This window comes from Buteo buteo, chromosome Z (assembly GCF_964188355.1).
Source record: "Buteo buteo chromosome Z, bButBut1.hap1.1, whole genome shotgun sequence".
Lineage (NCBI taxonomy): Eukaryota > Metazoa > Chordata > Aves > Accipitriformes > Accipitridae > Buteo > Buteo buteo.
In genome coordinates this window covers 22133754-22149626 of record NC_134204.1, presented here as the reverse complement: position 1 = coordinate 22149626, position 15873 = coordinate 22133754, and the positions used below count along the sequence as shown (strand labels likewise).

The 15873-nt window shown below is 39.9% G+C and overlaps 1 protein-coding gene across 5 annotated transcripts in view; it reads left to right on the top strand.

Annotated features, from left to right (window-relative positions):
• Window positions 1–15873, top strand: part of ELOVL7 (ELOVL fatty acid elongase 7) — a 33218-nt gene that overhangs the window by 5970 nt on the left and 11375 nt on the right. For 3 of the 5 annotated variants that reach the window (XM_075019442.1, XM_075019441.1, XM_075019443.1), the window contains exon 2: window positions 13909–14002. In XM_075019442.1, coding sequence (XP_074875543.1) covers window positions 13939–14002 — 64 coding nt within the window. In that variant the 5' untranslated portion in view covers window positions 13909–13938. The remainder of the gene's footprint in view (window positions 1–13908; window positions 14003–15873) is intronic. The other 2 variants (XM_075019445.1, XM_075019446.1) reach the window with 1 other exon arrangement.

Sequence of the window (15873 nt, the reverse complement as noted above, 5' to 3'; positions counted from 1 at the left end):
TTAACAGTATTTGCATTTGTAACATCCACTACAAGCCCTTTTTTGTTTCTTTAGATGTACAGTGGGAAATATCTGGATTAAATACATTCTTTAATCCCTTTTGTGGTCAGAGTTCTGTGGCTTGTCTTTTCAGTACTGAAATAAAAGATTAACTTTTGAAACTTTAACTGTACAGAATGGGTCTGACATGCTTAATGAAATTATTTTAATGCACTTTGGAAGTGCTGTGTCCACCCTTGTCTCTTGTGACTGAGATGTGTAGAAGACAGTGTGCACAAAAGCCAGGAGGCTAATGGGGTAAGCTCAGTGTTCACTGTCAGCTTTGAAATTAAACCTTTTACAAACCCAGTTGTGAGCTGTATTCCTCAGAATCTGTTACAGCTATTAATTCCTTTGGTCACTTGCATTATCACTGTTGTGCTGACAACATTGTTTCTGTAGCACCTTTTGTTCTGTACCAAGTTAGGTTATTAAAGAGGAGTCTGCTTGAGTTTGCTTTTACACGAGGAAGTGATAAAACTGTAAGGCAAGGCTGTAAATAGCTTTATGCATAGCTCTGATGTTCAGGAAATTAACTTATGTTAAGCGCTAACCATGGACATGACTCTTACGTTTTGGAGAAGGGAGAAGGTTGGGAGGACAGAGTGCAAAACATAGAAACACTGTTAGAGCTCTCTGTGCCTTCCTTCAGCAAGTGCTTTAATGAGTGTTTGAAGTCTTGTGGGGTAAAAAATCCCCCAGCTGGACTTCAGATCATCCTGAAACTGCTTCTCATAAACTGAAGTGGTCCACTTGATAATTAGGGAAGCTTATCTGAAAGTTGCAGGAAAAAAAGGTTCGTGAGCATGGCCTGGACCACACCAAGTTCTGGTTTGATCTGGAGTTTTTCCCAATCTGTTGAAAAGAGGCTGCTACTGTATTTTAAAACTGAACGGCTTAGATACCCCATTTGAACTACATTCAAAAGTATGGGATGGAAAACTACCTCTGGAGCTGTGGAAATTGTACCGTTTGGTGTTCTTGCTTTTATCCTGTAGAGACTTTACATGTATCCTTGTGAAATGTGATTGCATGCCATCAGTTGCTTTCATCCAAGGTGCTGGAGCATCGGACAAAATTGAATCTATACAGACTTTTGTGATAAGCAAGGGAGCTGCTTTTACAGGTGGTGAAATTATATGACCTTGGCTTGCTTGTTGAGATGACAGCAGTGGGAAGAGGTCCAGTCCTCCTTTCCAGTCAGTGGGAAAGCATCACGCTTTCTGGGTATAGTCAGCCAGATGAACCTGCAGTTATATAATGTATGGGGAAGACGGTGAGTGTGGGCGAAAGCAAATTCGTTGATTTGAATGTGAACAAAAAATCATCCCGAAGTGAGATAGAAGAGGAATAGTGGAGATAAACCACTGTGCTTAGAAACCTGTTGGAGTGATGAGGGCTGTGGTGTTGCTTTAGGTTCAGAAAGTGGTGTGTGGCTTGGTAGTTTTGCATAGCAACTGGAATATTGAGCTGGCATCCAGCACCTCAGTTTTGTTCACAGCTTTCCTGTGCTAACTGGTGGAAAAGATGCCCCTTTTTCTCTGGTGACTGAGTCTTCCATACAAAGAGTGAACCAAACTCACGGACTTCGGCAAAGCGCTGAAACCTGTATGTGAAAAGTGCTATCTAAGACTTTTTTTGATAACTTAAATGCATAGTTATATATAAGCCTAATCTTTCTTTGTGCTGGAGGCAGTCCAGTTTTCTTCTGTTTTTTACTGCTGTTGCATGCTGAGTAGACTATTAGACAATTGTCTGTTTCTTGTATACTGGTGTTTTACAGGAACGTTAGTATTGGGCTGAGTACTCTGCTGCTTGCCAAGTTTCTGCGCTGGAAGTAGTATTGTCTCCTGTGTTATTCTGATGTGGCACATCCATTGTCTAATGCACTTTGTTGATGGGATACATTTTTTTGAGCTATTTGTATTTGGCAATCTTTCAGTATCGGAAAGAGGGAAAAAAACAAGTGCAGTCGAGTTGGCCAGATGTAGCTGGTTCATCCCTACATGCTGTCTGGCTGAGCTGATCTATTTTAAACTGCAGAGATGTTTTGTGGTCCTGGGTGGTCTCTGAATGCTTGGGAAGGTGCTAGAAACTACATTCTACTGTAATAGTGGAAAATGCCAATAGAAGATGGAAAATCCTTACAACATACCTGTGATTAAACCTGTGCATTAATGTGGTGTTTCATTCTGTTCTCTGAAGTTATCATTTGGTGTTTTAAGCTGATTATGAAAGCTCTACTGTTACAGATTCACAGCCTGCATAGTGCTACTTTATACACTGTTACTGAGCTTCCCGAAAGTGCAAAATAATGAAGACTTTTAAAAATTCCTATTAGCAAAGGAACTAAGGCCTAGCTAACTAGATGTGGAGCAGAAGTAAACCTTCACAGCTGTTAAATGTCATTAATATACTTTGCCCATATCAGCCTCTACTTTGCATTTTGTGTTATGCAGACTCCTGCATGTTTATTGCTTAGAAGTTGAACAAAGAACTGATATATTTTTAAAGTTGGATTTTTATAACAAGATCTGGTTTAAAAAATGCTGTAAGATACTTTTGCTAATCAAGCCAGTTAATGTTTTTAGGTGATGGAGAGTTTTGTTTTCAGGTAAGCTTTTGAGGTCAGGTTGTCATCTGAATACTGTCTCATGCAGCATTGCTTTGGCCTTGTAGCAACCTTTTTCTTTTGCCTCCATAGGCCTTTGACTGCTCTGAGTCACGACTGGATGTTTCCTCTCTGTAATGCTTGTAGGCAGCTATGAATGATCCTATTCCATACTGTTTGTTGAGACCTAGCCCCCAGGGCTTACACGGGAACCCTTTGGAAGTCCAACACTTCTACAGTCCTTAGAAGGGTACCTGCACAGCAAGTGGGAAAGAGTGTTTCTGGAACTGCCATTAGTACTGAGTCAAAGCAAAGGTGATCCCATTCTTGTGTTCACACTGTGTGTCCAACCTCTGCCAAACTGGATCACCCTCCAAGGGGCACAGTCACATCAAAAGGCAAAGGTGTTGTGTAAAGTTATTGGCTGTGAGGTAGTGTAAACAGCATTTGAGATGGCTTGAGTGGTACCCAAAAGCTTACTCAAATTTCAAACAGGATCAAATGGGATTTTATAATATACTGATTTCCATGCATTCATCCCTGGACTTTATAAGAGTAATGCAACCTTGACAAGTGGATTTGACTACAGGATGAGTCTGCAGGGTCATTTCCTCCAGCTGTCCCTAAGTTTAGACATCAGTTTGCTGTCTGTTCTCCATCCCTCTGCAATTCCTTCCTTCAGTACAGACTACAACAGGCACTTACTGGGAAACGTGGCTTTTCCACCTCACCTCCATTTCTGAAACTGTATTTCACTTCTGCAGTAACTCTGGTCAAGTATAAACTAAATATTTCTCTTTTTTAAAGCAGAGATCTTCTTTGGGATGCAGGAGAAAAAGCAGGGGTGTCAGGAGAAATTAGAAGTCTATTCATGTTCTTACTGCTCTCTTTAGTTGTTCTGGCTGAGAGGCCTGAGTCTCCAAACAATGGTAAAATGTACCTTCATGGGTGCCTGACATTAATACTCATGAGTATGTGATTAACTAGATCTTTCATTATGCTGAAGAATGTTGATTTAAACAACAACAAAAAAATCCCCAAACCTAAGGCCTTTATATCTCATTGCATATCCATCAGTGATTTGGAACCTCTAACTGCAGCTGTACGAATTACCAGCTCTGGACTGGAAAGATTTAGGATGTGGCAATGTAGTACCTTCCTGGAGCACTCCAAAAAGCACATTCACAGCAGCAGTTGATGTTCCAAGACTGAACTTGGGAGCAGCAGCTTTTTTTCTGATAATGTCAGCACACTTCCTTGGGTAGGGGACAGCGTTCTGAGACTTTAGTTTAAAGGAATTCTGTGCCAAGTGTTTTTAAAATGTCTTTTGTCACTCTAAAGCTCTGCCATCAACTCTCGCTGTGCCTGTGCCGCACTTCCCAAAGTTCAGGGTTGCACTGTGTGGGTCGTTGTAGAAGGTGCCAGCACAGCTGGTTCCAGCTTTCTTTTGAAAGAGCCTCCTAGGGAGGGTGCAGTTGCTGATGTTTACAGTGCTCAACAGCATGTCTGCTATGCTGCATGGTAGCATAGAAAAAAAAAGGGGGGGAGGGAGGGGAGGGTGTCAGTACTAGGTCAGCTGCCTTTAAAATTTATGCCTGCCTAATGCAATGCAAGCAAAACTGGAGCAGAAGGAATGCATTATTTTGCTGCCTAGGATATCGGCCTAGGACCCAGAGGGTGGGTAGGTTGAGCAAGTGCAAGGCAGTGGGAAACAATGGTAAAGGAAATTAGCCCATGTCAGCATTAGAGAGTTGTGTGGGAGCAGTTCAGCTTTTGTAAACCGCTGCATTAAAGAGTGAACAAATTAATATGTTGCAACATCACACCAGTGTTATCAGTGTTACTATGTACTAATATTCTGAACCCAGCAAGATTACAGCTGGTGCAATAAAAGCTCCATAAAATGACATTGACTTTGCAATGTCATTTTGCCACGGCAGCTACACTGAGAGTAGCTGAGTTGAGTGTATGCTACAGGCAAGATGTGACTGTAGAAAAATACTTCTTCTTTTGGTAATGATGAATATTTTTCACTTGCTCACTTTTTCTTTCTTAAGGTGAATATTGTGTTCTTAAGGTAATTATATATATTTTTTATCTCACCTTCCTATGAAACTCCTTTCCACTGTATTTTCATGTTATAAAAGACAGCACTGTCTTCCTGTTTTTGTCTACCACAGGTGGAAATTTATGGTCTAATTTTTCTGTATTTATTTTTCTCTAGTGCTGAATAGCTACAGGTACATTGCCATTGATTACTTGGTTACAAGATGTCTTTGGAAATAAGAAGGCTTGCATGCTTTTTTCCATTGGTATTGACTAGATGAGCAAGTAGTTACTTGTGCAACAAGTCTTGTTCCCATTTCTTTTAAGGAGTCTTTGGAAGCTGAAGTCTAGGTCTGCATTTCTCTTTTTATTCTCCACTTCCGTGGAGTGCTCCCCACTGTGACTATTTAGTGCCAGTTTACGTCATTGTTCTATTAAGTGAGGGGTAAACACAAACTAAGTTCTTTACCCCTTGGTAGCAAACTGCTTCTACTGTAATTAATTGGATGTATGAGATTCTCATATGCATTAACTCTTAACTGTTAATGAGGATAGATGATATGATTGAGCTGACTCAATGACTCAGCTTGCCACTGAAGGAACGGGGTGGTCTCATTCATGTCCCTTCTCATATTTTGACATGAGTAACTGTAATCAGGCAGGTAGATACAAGCAATAGTACTCATAACCAGAGCCAATTCTAAGCCATCCTACCTGGATGTTCAAGAATGATACAGACCTGGGGCAGTGGTATCACAGTGGAGAAGGAGGGAGAGCTTTAGACTCATCACACATCTTGGCAACCTTAGCTGAGTCTGTTTTGCTTGTCTGCCCTTTGTCAGGTATATTTGGAAGGTATTGATAACTGATAGGAGGATGCTCTTACCTGCATTCCATATGCTTCACCTTAAAAGGAGTGTCTGGTAGAAGGCTGAAGAGTCTTACCAAAGCATTCAAATAACTACAGTGTGTACTCAAAACGAGTAATCTTCATCACCACAATGAAACAAAATTAAATGTCATTAGTCCTATTCTGTGTATGCATCCACAAAGCCCCTTTGTTTTAGTCTTATAAAATGCAAACTTTTGATGTCATCGGGCATCTTTGATCCCTTTCATTTGAAGTATTAAATTAGGACTTGCACTCCCTCTACCTTTTTAGAGCTTACCTATATATCGTGTCTTAAAAACAGTATACTTCCTATGCAGGTTAAGAAGCCGAGACTGTGCTATCTTTGCAGTGCAAAGAGTTTAGTACAGAGTTTTATATTCTGGATATGCTTGGTTACTAACGATGCATGTGCACTTTAAAAACATCACAGCTGTAAATAATTCTTACATACATTTATCAGAACTGTCCCTACTGTAGAGGAAAAAAACAGAATGGGTAACAGCTCAGCATACGACGAAGACGTTGGCTTGTGGTGGAATGAACGGGGATCACTGGGTGTATGAGTTAGTGTGATTGTGTAGCACAGCTGAAAATACTAGGTTGTGTTACTGCTGTCTAGCCCCTGGTTCTTGTTTTGTGAAGGTCTGTTTAAAGTGACCCAAAGCTTAGTTAATCTGGTCTTGAAAGAAAAATTGAAATGCTGCAGAAAGTTTTCTAGTTACATAATAAGCAAGGAGGAAAAGGAGAATCTGTTAAGTCCTTTGGGTAAGGATGAGATTAACAGGAGTTGGATATGGCCCCATTACTAAATCAATATTTTGCCAGAGGTCTTTGCTAAGAGTAATGATATATTGTTACCTAATGGAAGTGAGGTTGCATTAATAGATGAGCCTTATTTTGATTTCTAGGTGAAAGTTGTCATATGATATGTGCCACAGGGCTCACCATGCAGGCAGGGCTAGGTGACTTTGTGAGCTGGCATCACTGAGCCGGAATCAGATGTAAAGGAGCCAAGTGCAAGTCATGCACTGAGGGACCAACGAGAAGAGCTTCTGTCCCAAGCTGGGTGCAGGAGCCACTCACTGCAGCAGAGGAATAGGCAGGTGAGACTAGTTGGCTGCAGGATGGCTGACATGCAAATGCTCAGGTAAAGAGTCAAAATTCTAGGAGCTTTTTCCCCCTGCTTATGTTTTTGCTGAAACATTGGGAATACGAGGAAAGAAAACTGGGGAAGATACAATGATATCCATGGTGTTCACTTCCCAAGTGAAACCGGGAATCTTTTCAGGAGCCCATCCAGACTTTTTCTCATACTTCAGTCAAAATGATGACTGGGTTCAGACTTGTAAAGAAACTTCCTTCCAGGCTATGATTGCAGAAACTATTAGGACTTGATGTGTTTTCTGCATGATGTGGGACTTTAGTCCCTAGAATCACTTTCATGTGCATCACTGCAACCCTAGGTGATGCATTTAAGATATTTAGGATATTGGTGATGCCAGATCTTTTCCTGCCTTACTGTAGCACTATGTAATTTTCGTGGCTTCGGTTCTCATGTTGTAGAGTGTCTCTCGTGGCTTGTGATGGACAGTGATGACTTGCTGAGGTGCAGTGTGAACTTATTGACTACAGATCTAGTACATGATTGTCTATGAGTATGCAGGACTGGACATGGTGATACTGTGTGCCCTCTACATGATTTCACTATCGGCTTAAAGGGATCTATGACAGGGCTGCTGCTCCCACCTTTCTCCTTGCCTGCAGCATCCCGGTTCGTGTGTCTCACTGTTTCCTTTGCACGAGCCTGTTCAGCCTTCTAGGTCTGAGCTGACTGAGAAAATAACTTCTTTCTTGAACGACTAAGCTTTCAGTTGGGTCAGTGAGCTGCTGTGACTTACCCTGCAGCTGCCTGAGGACCAGGCCCGTCAGCAGTGATGCTGTGGGAGTGCACACTGGGGCTTCGCCATTCAGCCGTTGCTGGTGATTGATCAATGTATATGGACCAGGAGAATGCCCATATGATTCTGGCTGGGAGTTGGGCACAAAACAGGGCTGTATCCCTGAAATAGTTCCCACAGGAAGGGGCTTTTCTGTGCCTGTTGCTAGTGTTCAGCCTTGCTGTGAAGTCTGCAGTATCAGTTCTTTTAACAATTTACAGGCAGGTGTGGAAGGAAATACGAACTGATCTTTATTTTACACAGCATCAGAATGGGAAATCTTTTAGTCTGGCAGAAACCCAATCTGAAGTGTCATGGAAGTGAAATGTGTTTTCACTAGTTCTGCTGCTTACAGACTACTTTATTCACGTAGGTAAACAACAGATTTCATGCCAGTTTAAAAAGCAAAACATTAAACAAAGAGGTACCATATAAATAATTCAGTGAGGGTGACTACACAGGGTATTAGATCTCTCACTAAATACTGCCAATGGGGAATTTTACAAGTAGATGTTTTAATATAGTTTCTAAACCTTTCATCTGTTTTTAAGATGTCCACTTTTTTAAAAAGGAATTTATATTTATTTTGAAATTTGCTATTCTCTCCCCAATGTCTACTCTAAAATGTACATGCAGAGATTTCTAATGTGCTCTGAGGAGTTAGGATTTGTGTTTTAAAATGAACTCACTTCAAAGACAAAGTTTGAAATTTAATCAAGGTTACAACTAATTAATACATCTATAAAAACTTGGAAATTTCTTAAAGTATCTCTCTTGCATAAAGCTGCCTTGCCTGCCTTCTGTCACTCACTTGGGCAGAACTGTCATCTAACAGGAACAGTGTTTACAAGCAACATTATCAAAAAAAGGAAAGGCCACATAATGCCAAACAGGATGTAGACAACCTGCCTGTGAGATGAATCTTTCAAAAAATGGATTGGGTGGCTGAGAGAAGGCATAAAGGATCAGGGAGGTGATGGAAACTTCTCACAGGGAAGTCCATAACAACAGGCAGCACCTGGCTAAAGTTTAAAACTTTGTTGCAGAATACAGGTGAGTAATCCATCTAATGTAATATGCAGTTGTATTTGTTTGCCATGTGGCATAAGGGAGTAACGTAGTTAACATAACTGCAATTATGTAAGCACACAGCCTTGGGAAATAGGAAGGGCAGAGCTGGTATTTCCCAGGTAAAGCTTAAGATACCATTTGTGAAACATCTCAATTTAATTACCTTCTGAACCTCAAGAGCAGAATTAACAACAGCATACCAAGTGATTCTGAAACAGGAAAGTTTCATAATTGTGCCTGAATGTGTAAGCCAGTGTTACTGTCATTTCTTAAGCTGTCATTTTGAAATCAGACCGGTGTGGGTCAATGCTTTCTGTGGGTTCTCCCCATCTTCCAGTGGTCTCTATGGCATGGAGGGTCTCCCTGTCATTACCTGCTTGCCAGGCCAGGGGGGGATGGTCCAGAACCTTTGCTTTTGGGATCTGCCTTCGATGGAAATTACCCCCTTGAAGTCTGTACTGTATTGTCATATTCTCCAGTCTTTTGCTAAGGGGTCCCTGTAAAAGTAGCTTGTCTGTCTTTCTAATAATTAACTGTGTTCTCCAATGCAAATCCTTAACTTTAACTGTTTTAAGTTCCCACTGAATTTTAGAATTTGTTTTCTGGAGTGACAGAGCTTACATTAGATTGTTTCATTTTGCTTGGTTGTCTGTCAAGTTCTTTTGTTTGCTTGTTTTGTTCAGTAGCCATCAACATAAAACACTTGTAAAATCACTGTTTAAAAGCAAATCTTGATATCTGTTTTAATATTTAAAAACTATGTAGGGGGAATAAATGAGCATCAAGAATGGCAAATATCTTTCACGTGGGTTAAGCAAAGGAATGTAAGAAACTTGTTGTTCTCATTTAAAAACAAGGAATGTTTGAGGCATACCAGTAATTCCCATTACAAGATTCACTAACAGTTTTGTGTGCTAACCGAACTTCAGCACTTCCAACAACTTATTACCTACTACTTGTCATCGTGAGGCATTCTCATATGGTTTGCTGTGGTATTTGTGGCATTATTGGCTGGTGTAAATGATCGTATCATCTACCCTTGTCTCTCCAGTAAACATAATGGTCCAACTTGAAGTTGGTTCTGCCAAGCTGTATGCCGTTCAGCTGCAGGGGACCAGAGCTCTTCCAGCTGTCTGCTGAGCTGCAGGGGACCAGAGGCCAGCAAATGACTTTGCTCTTTTCACCCAGCCCTTTCCCTCCTTAGCCTCACTTACACCCCATTTTTTTATAATGGTGAAGACACATTTGTTTAAAGATGTCTTCAGAAATTGCATTGGTACAGGTGGCTTGAACCTAGGTGCACGATACTACTTCCATTGACATTTTTAAGTAAAAATGAAAAAAAAAAAGAAAAATAGCTCTTATTTCTTTTTAAGAGCTGAGTACCTTGCCTATGTTTTTGTGGTGATTTCAGTTCTTCTTTTCTGAATGCATGTGCTTGAGAGGACTGCCTCTATGTTCCTTAGAACTTTTTAAGCTAGGCAGACTGAACTTACATGACTGCATTTTTCTAAGTTTATGTAAATTGCTTCCAATATGTCATTTAAAATAACCTAATTTTGAAAATTAGTCTGCTAGTGTGACTTCCCTAATTTTGAAAGAGTTTACTACAATCTAGACACTCCATTTTAGAAAGAAAATTCCCTACTGTTAGTGCATTTTAGTTGCATTTTCAAATTTTGTTACAAGCAGAAAGTGGAACATTGGAAATAAAAGTGCTGATGTGCTGATTCTGTAAGTACATTAGCAGGTATGTAAATTAAACGTGTATTTTTCTGACTGAACTGTGGCTACACAAATGCTTAATGTGCAGATGAGTTTACAGTATGAAGAACTAAAGCTGTGTTAGTTCTTAACACATGGCCTTCTCTGTCCCCAAGTCTTTGTTCCTTCAGGCCAAATCTTTCCAGCTTCACATTTAGAGGATAAGTTCTGTAGAATTCAAAACTGCCAAACATTATGGAAGATTGTATTATGGTCAAAGTGTTATCAGGTTACTTCTTAACAAGATGGTTGTACTGTAAAAAAAGCAGTCTTTCAAAAATTTTTTGGTTTTTTTTGCTGAAACACAAGCTAGTTTGTCTTCTGTGGGGGTACGTGGTGGTTTTTTACTCTTCTATTTAAACAAAAAAAAACCAAACCACAAGCCTTGAGCATATTATTTTCCAGTACATATGAATTTGTGTGTGAAGTAAGTGTAACAGGATAAGACAAAATACCTTCCATGCTGCCATTAACCCTACTTGTAGGTAGCTAACAAACAAAAAATCCTGAAAACTTAACATTAATGCAAACAATTGTTCCAAGAAATGGACTTACAAAGGAAAACTATGTAGCTAGTTAAGAAAATAAGTAGAATTGTAAAGCACATCGGAAGTGAAGTAGTAGTGTTACGTATGAAAGTTGATTTTAAAGAAACCTTTTAACTGTGGAAAAGTTCTCAACACCATTGTCTTGCAGGCATTACTCCTACTCTTAAAATAATTAGTTTTAACCTGTTGTACCTAACTTACCTTCAGAATCAGAGTAATTGATCTGTTAGTATGTCTGTGTGGTGAGGCTGTGGCTGCTCTCTGGCTGGTACATCCTTCTCTCAAGGATAGTAATTAAACTGCAAACTTTCAGAAAAAGTTTAGCAGCTGCTGTGGAGTTGTATCTTGCTTGCTTGGTTATGAACGGAAAAGAAACCTTGAAGGCTAAGAGCCTTGGCTGTCTTAGCTCTTATGAAATGTTTTAATGGGAGAAGAGCAGTGAGTGCTGAGGTCAGGAGAGGTGGGACAAGCCTCTGCATCAGTTTGGTAGGGGCTGGGAAACGTGAGCATTCGGAATTTTCATCTGCTGCCTTTCTACTACGAGTAGGAGCAACCCACTGGAAATAGTCTGGTTCCAGATAAAAGGCTTGCTTTTGGTCCCAGTGCCTAGCAGGCATAAGAGTTGCTATTTAAACACCGAAAGCACATTTGTCTGACTCCCAGTGCAAAATTAAAGTCATGTCGACAAGTCAACTGGATAGATGTAAAGAATTGTGTATTTGTAAGGTTGCAGTTGTCAGGATGAGAGGTTTGCACCCTAAGAGGAGAAAAAGTCAATCAACACCCCCAAACCCATAAAAAATGGGAATTCATTTTGAGCTAACATCCATATAGAATTTTCTGGATTTTTGAAAGCATGTTTTTTAGAAGCAGGTTACTTGTTTAACTTAGGTTTTGGTCAGCATGTTGAGCTAGACAGTCTGAGTTCCAGTAACATCTTTATCTGGATGAGAGCAGGAAAACTGACTGGCAGTAAAATCAGTAAACTATTTTTCTTACTGAAGAACTGATTAAATATAATGTGATTGTTTGTATTCAGTGAATATATTTACTGAAATATTGAGCCATACTGTGCACAAGGTATCTGTAGGCTTTGGTAGAATATTGTTATAACCGCTGAACAAGGTACGTTCTGTTTACCATGTCTTGTCTCTTGATAGACTGTTCTCATGAGACTGACATGGGAAGAATACTGTATTTTAAGGATAACTTCTTGTAACCAATCTAACTATTTTAATAAAATAATTAATTATAAAATACAGATTTTTAACACTTCCCCCCAGCACCAGTTACTTACAGCTGAGTTGCCTGGCTGTCATAGGCAGTCTGAAGTACCTGGTGTTCAAGACAGGGTTGGGTTTACATATGTTTGATACCATCCATAGTTTAGCTTATGGAGCAAGATGGCAGGGATATTTATAATATGTCTCTAACCATGAAGTCTTTTCTCTCGTGAGATTGCTAGTGCCAAAAGGAAGAAGGCCACTCAAGTTTCCATTAGAAAAGGAAGAGGATGTCCCCTACTACTTCTGATTTTGCCAGAACTCTGTGTAAATATAGAGCTTTTTAGCTATATAGTAATATGTACATAGGGCATGTGAAATTGATCAGCATAAAGGCAGTGACACTGAGTTGGGAAATGCTGGTGCTGGAGGATGGTATATCTGGAAAATGTCAACTTTAAGAGACTTGCAGAAGGAATCATTTCTGAACATGAAATTGATGGAGGTTTCAGATGTTCAGACACACAGGACAAGTGCAAGCAGGAAAACAAGTGGGTAGCAAAAGGAGAATTGGGAAGAGGTAGATCAGATGAACTCTAATGAAGGCAGGCTTGTCTGTGTTGCCTCTTGTGATGAAGGGTGGGTGTAGTGTACTTTGAGGTGCCTAAAAACTCCTGTGAAATGGCAGTGAACAGAAGGTACTTGTAGAATTGGAGATAAGGGTGAAATTATTTTCCAGGCATGTTAAGGTGAGGACAAATGAGAAGACGATAGTGAGGAGATCTGAGGAGAGAGATGCATTACCATCCTGAGGGCAGAACTGGCTTTCCAGACCTGCAGCTGGCTTAGCCTTGAGGAGATGCAGAAGGGGCAGCCAGAGGAAAGGAGCTGGTTATCAAGGTGTGCTGCAGTCTGGACTAACAAAGGTGAATACAGTGTGAAGGCTGCACAGGGGTATGGAGAGAAATTGTATGGTGAAGTGAGACACAGAGCGGGAATAGGAGAGATACGCTTCAAATGTGTTGGGATTTTTAAAAAGTATTTTCTAGGGGAAATGAGGCAAGGGAAGGGCAAAAATCAGTACTCATATAAGCATACTTCTCTGAAAAGTTTTACATATGTAGGTGGTGCTGCATGCAAACTGGATGTGCTGGGTAATTTTTCTGAGTTAATGGTATTACCAGTGGTACTATGACACTTCACGATCCTGGAGTGGAAATGGTTGATTCATCGGAGTGTGATTTGCATACTAATTATAACATAGCTAATTATTGTATTTAAAAGGAGACATATCAGCACCTTTCCTCTTTCCAACCTACCTTAGAAATACTTCTTAGTTAGAAAATCAAAATTTTCAATAGTAAGTATTGCAAGCTGAACTTCTTCACATATCAGTGACTTGGACTTTAAGTGGAGATGGTAATAAAAATGAATTTAAGTAGCTGCTCTTTATTTATATTTTCCCCTTAACTGTAATGGTTAAACACAGCATGGTTTCTTGAGGTAACACTTTATGGCATGGAAGCACCTTGTTTGGTATGTAGAGATTACAAAATCATATGGTTATGCTTAACTGCTCAGCTATAAATCAGCCCCAAGCATAGTGTGATGTGGTCAGCTAATGCTCCCTGATCTGTATTTCACATGTGGTGCTCTGTTAGCCCTCTCTCTATTTTTTCCATTTTGTTTCCTGAAAATCTTTTCTAAAACACTTTAGTGACCTTTATTTTATTAATTATAAAAATCCATATTTCTGTTTTGGTTTGTTTTCCTGCAGGCAGCATCATAATATCTTAATCAAGTGAAAATGGCCTTTAGCAACCTGACATCAAAGGCTGTACTACTGTATGATGAATGGATTAAAGATGCTGGTGAGTCATTTAAATCTAAAACTTACTAACTTTCAATAATTTTGAATAGCAATGTGTAGCTATTCTAGGTGTACTGTTTATCAAATTAATGTAGCTTTGTCTTCCTGTAAATGTTTCTAAGACTTGCAGGTTACCTACTGAACATTTTTAGCTATAAAGAACAGACTAATTTCTGCATTTTGAAACAGTAAAAAAAGCAAAACTCAGCTAGTTTATGGGTATAACCTCAGACTAAATAATGTGCAGACAGAGATTCTTGTGTAAGAGTTTCTGGTTTGCCTGAATATATAGTTTACATTTTTTCTGTGCTGCTGAACATAAAACTTCAACTCTTTTTCATTACTGAACAACACTATTTTATCAATTAATGGAGCTAGGTGCATGGTGTTACTGTATTTTGCTTTTGCAAAGTGAAAGAAATAAAAACCCTGATAAATTACAATATCTGAAATTAATCCTCAGAGTAAACAGTTCTGTTTTGAAAAAGAATGTTAGAATCTTGTTGCAGCTGGTATGAGGATATTAAACACACTTTGCTTTAACATTGTTGTTCTGTAGTTCTGCATGCTTACCAAAAAATGACAGAGAAGATCTCAAGTTTGTGGTTAAGACCCTCTGTCGCAGTGGCATCCCTGAGTGTTCCTCACTGTGGTAGGCATGTAGTGACAGAGATTAGCTGATTCCTGGAGAAAATTTGTGAAGCAGTTAAGGTTTGATCAATAAAATTACTAAATTATCTTTTCCAGTATAGCTGAGAACCATTTCAGTTGTTCTGTAGAACCACAGCATACAAGTGAGAAGGGAGTTTATCAGTACGACTCGTGGGGTAACGTGGATTGGGTTGGAGCTGGGTGATGGAGCATTTCTGCTGCAGTGTCCAGGACTTCAGAATTTGAGTTCCTCATCTCCCTGCCTACCAGTGCTTGCATTTGGCATCTTGTAGCATACTAGTGGCAGGACATGGTTTACTCAGGATCAAGCTGGCAAGACCAGTGGGAAAGCTTTGGTAGTACCAGTGCAAAGGGTGGATGCAGAAAAAGCAGTCAGTTATGAAGAGCTGGTGATTCTCTTGCAGTGCAACACATACAGATGGCTAGAGCTGTGGTTCACAATCTTTGTTGGTCTGTGGGCAGCAGCACTGGGCACACTGCAGGCTCTGAGCAGCATTATAACGTACTTTCCTCCTCAATCTGTTTTAAAACTTCCAGTGGCTGTAAACAATATCAGAGAGTCTCATGGGTGATACGTTGCTTGAATGCTGTGGGTTGAAAATCACTCACTTAAGGCATCTAGCCACGCATTAAACACTTAACAAAAATTGCAGTGGTATAATTTCACCCCCAAAATTCAGCAGCACACCATAAAAGCAGCAGTTTACTGAGTCAATAGTTAAGTTTGGGGTCATTCAGAAAGGAATCTTCAAAAGTCAGTTTATAAAAATAAAAATAAAAAAAATTAAAAAAAATACATGAAGTTCATACCAGTTCTACTGCTTGTGGAAAAACGTGGAAGTCTTTGGTGAGCTGGGGCTCTGTGATGAATGACAGAAGGGTGCAGTGGAATCATGGTGAAGCTCAGAGGCAGCACCTGCCAGCCTCAGCTGCAGGGAGAGGGAGCGGGGCACGTGTAGGAGGAGGACTCTGCAATACTTCTGCCTGGGATAACTGGAAAGGAACATGCAATACTTTTGCCATTTGGAGGCTTGTAATGTGAAAGTGTGTGTTTTGTGGCACTGTGAAAGCAGTGATATGTCTCGACTGAATAGGCACAAGCCTTGAGTGCTAAGCTATGAATACCAGCTGATGGGACAGAAGGTCTTCTAACTTTAAAATCCCCTACTTACTATGTTAATGTTGTACTGCTTATAAAGC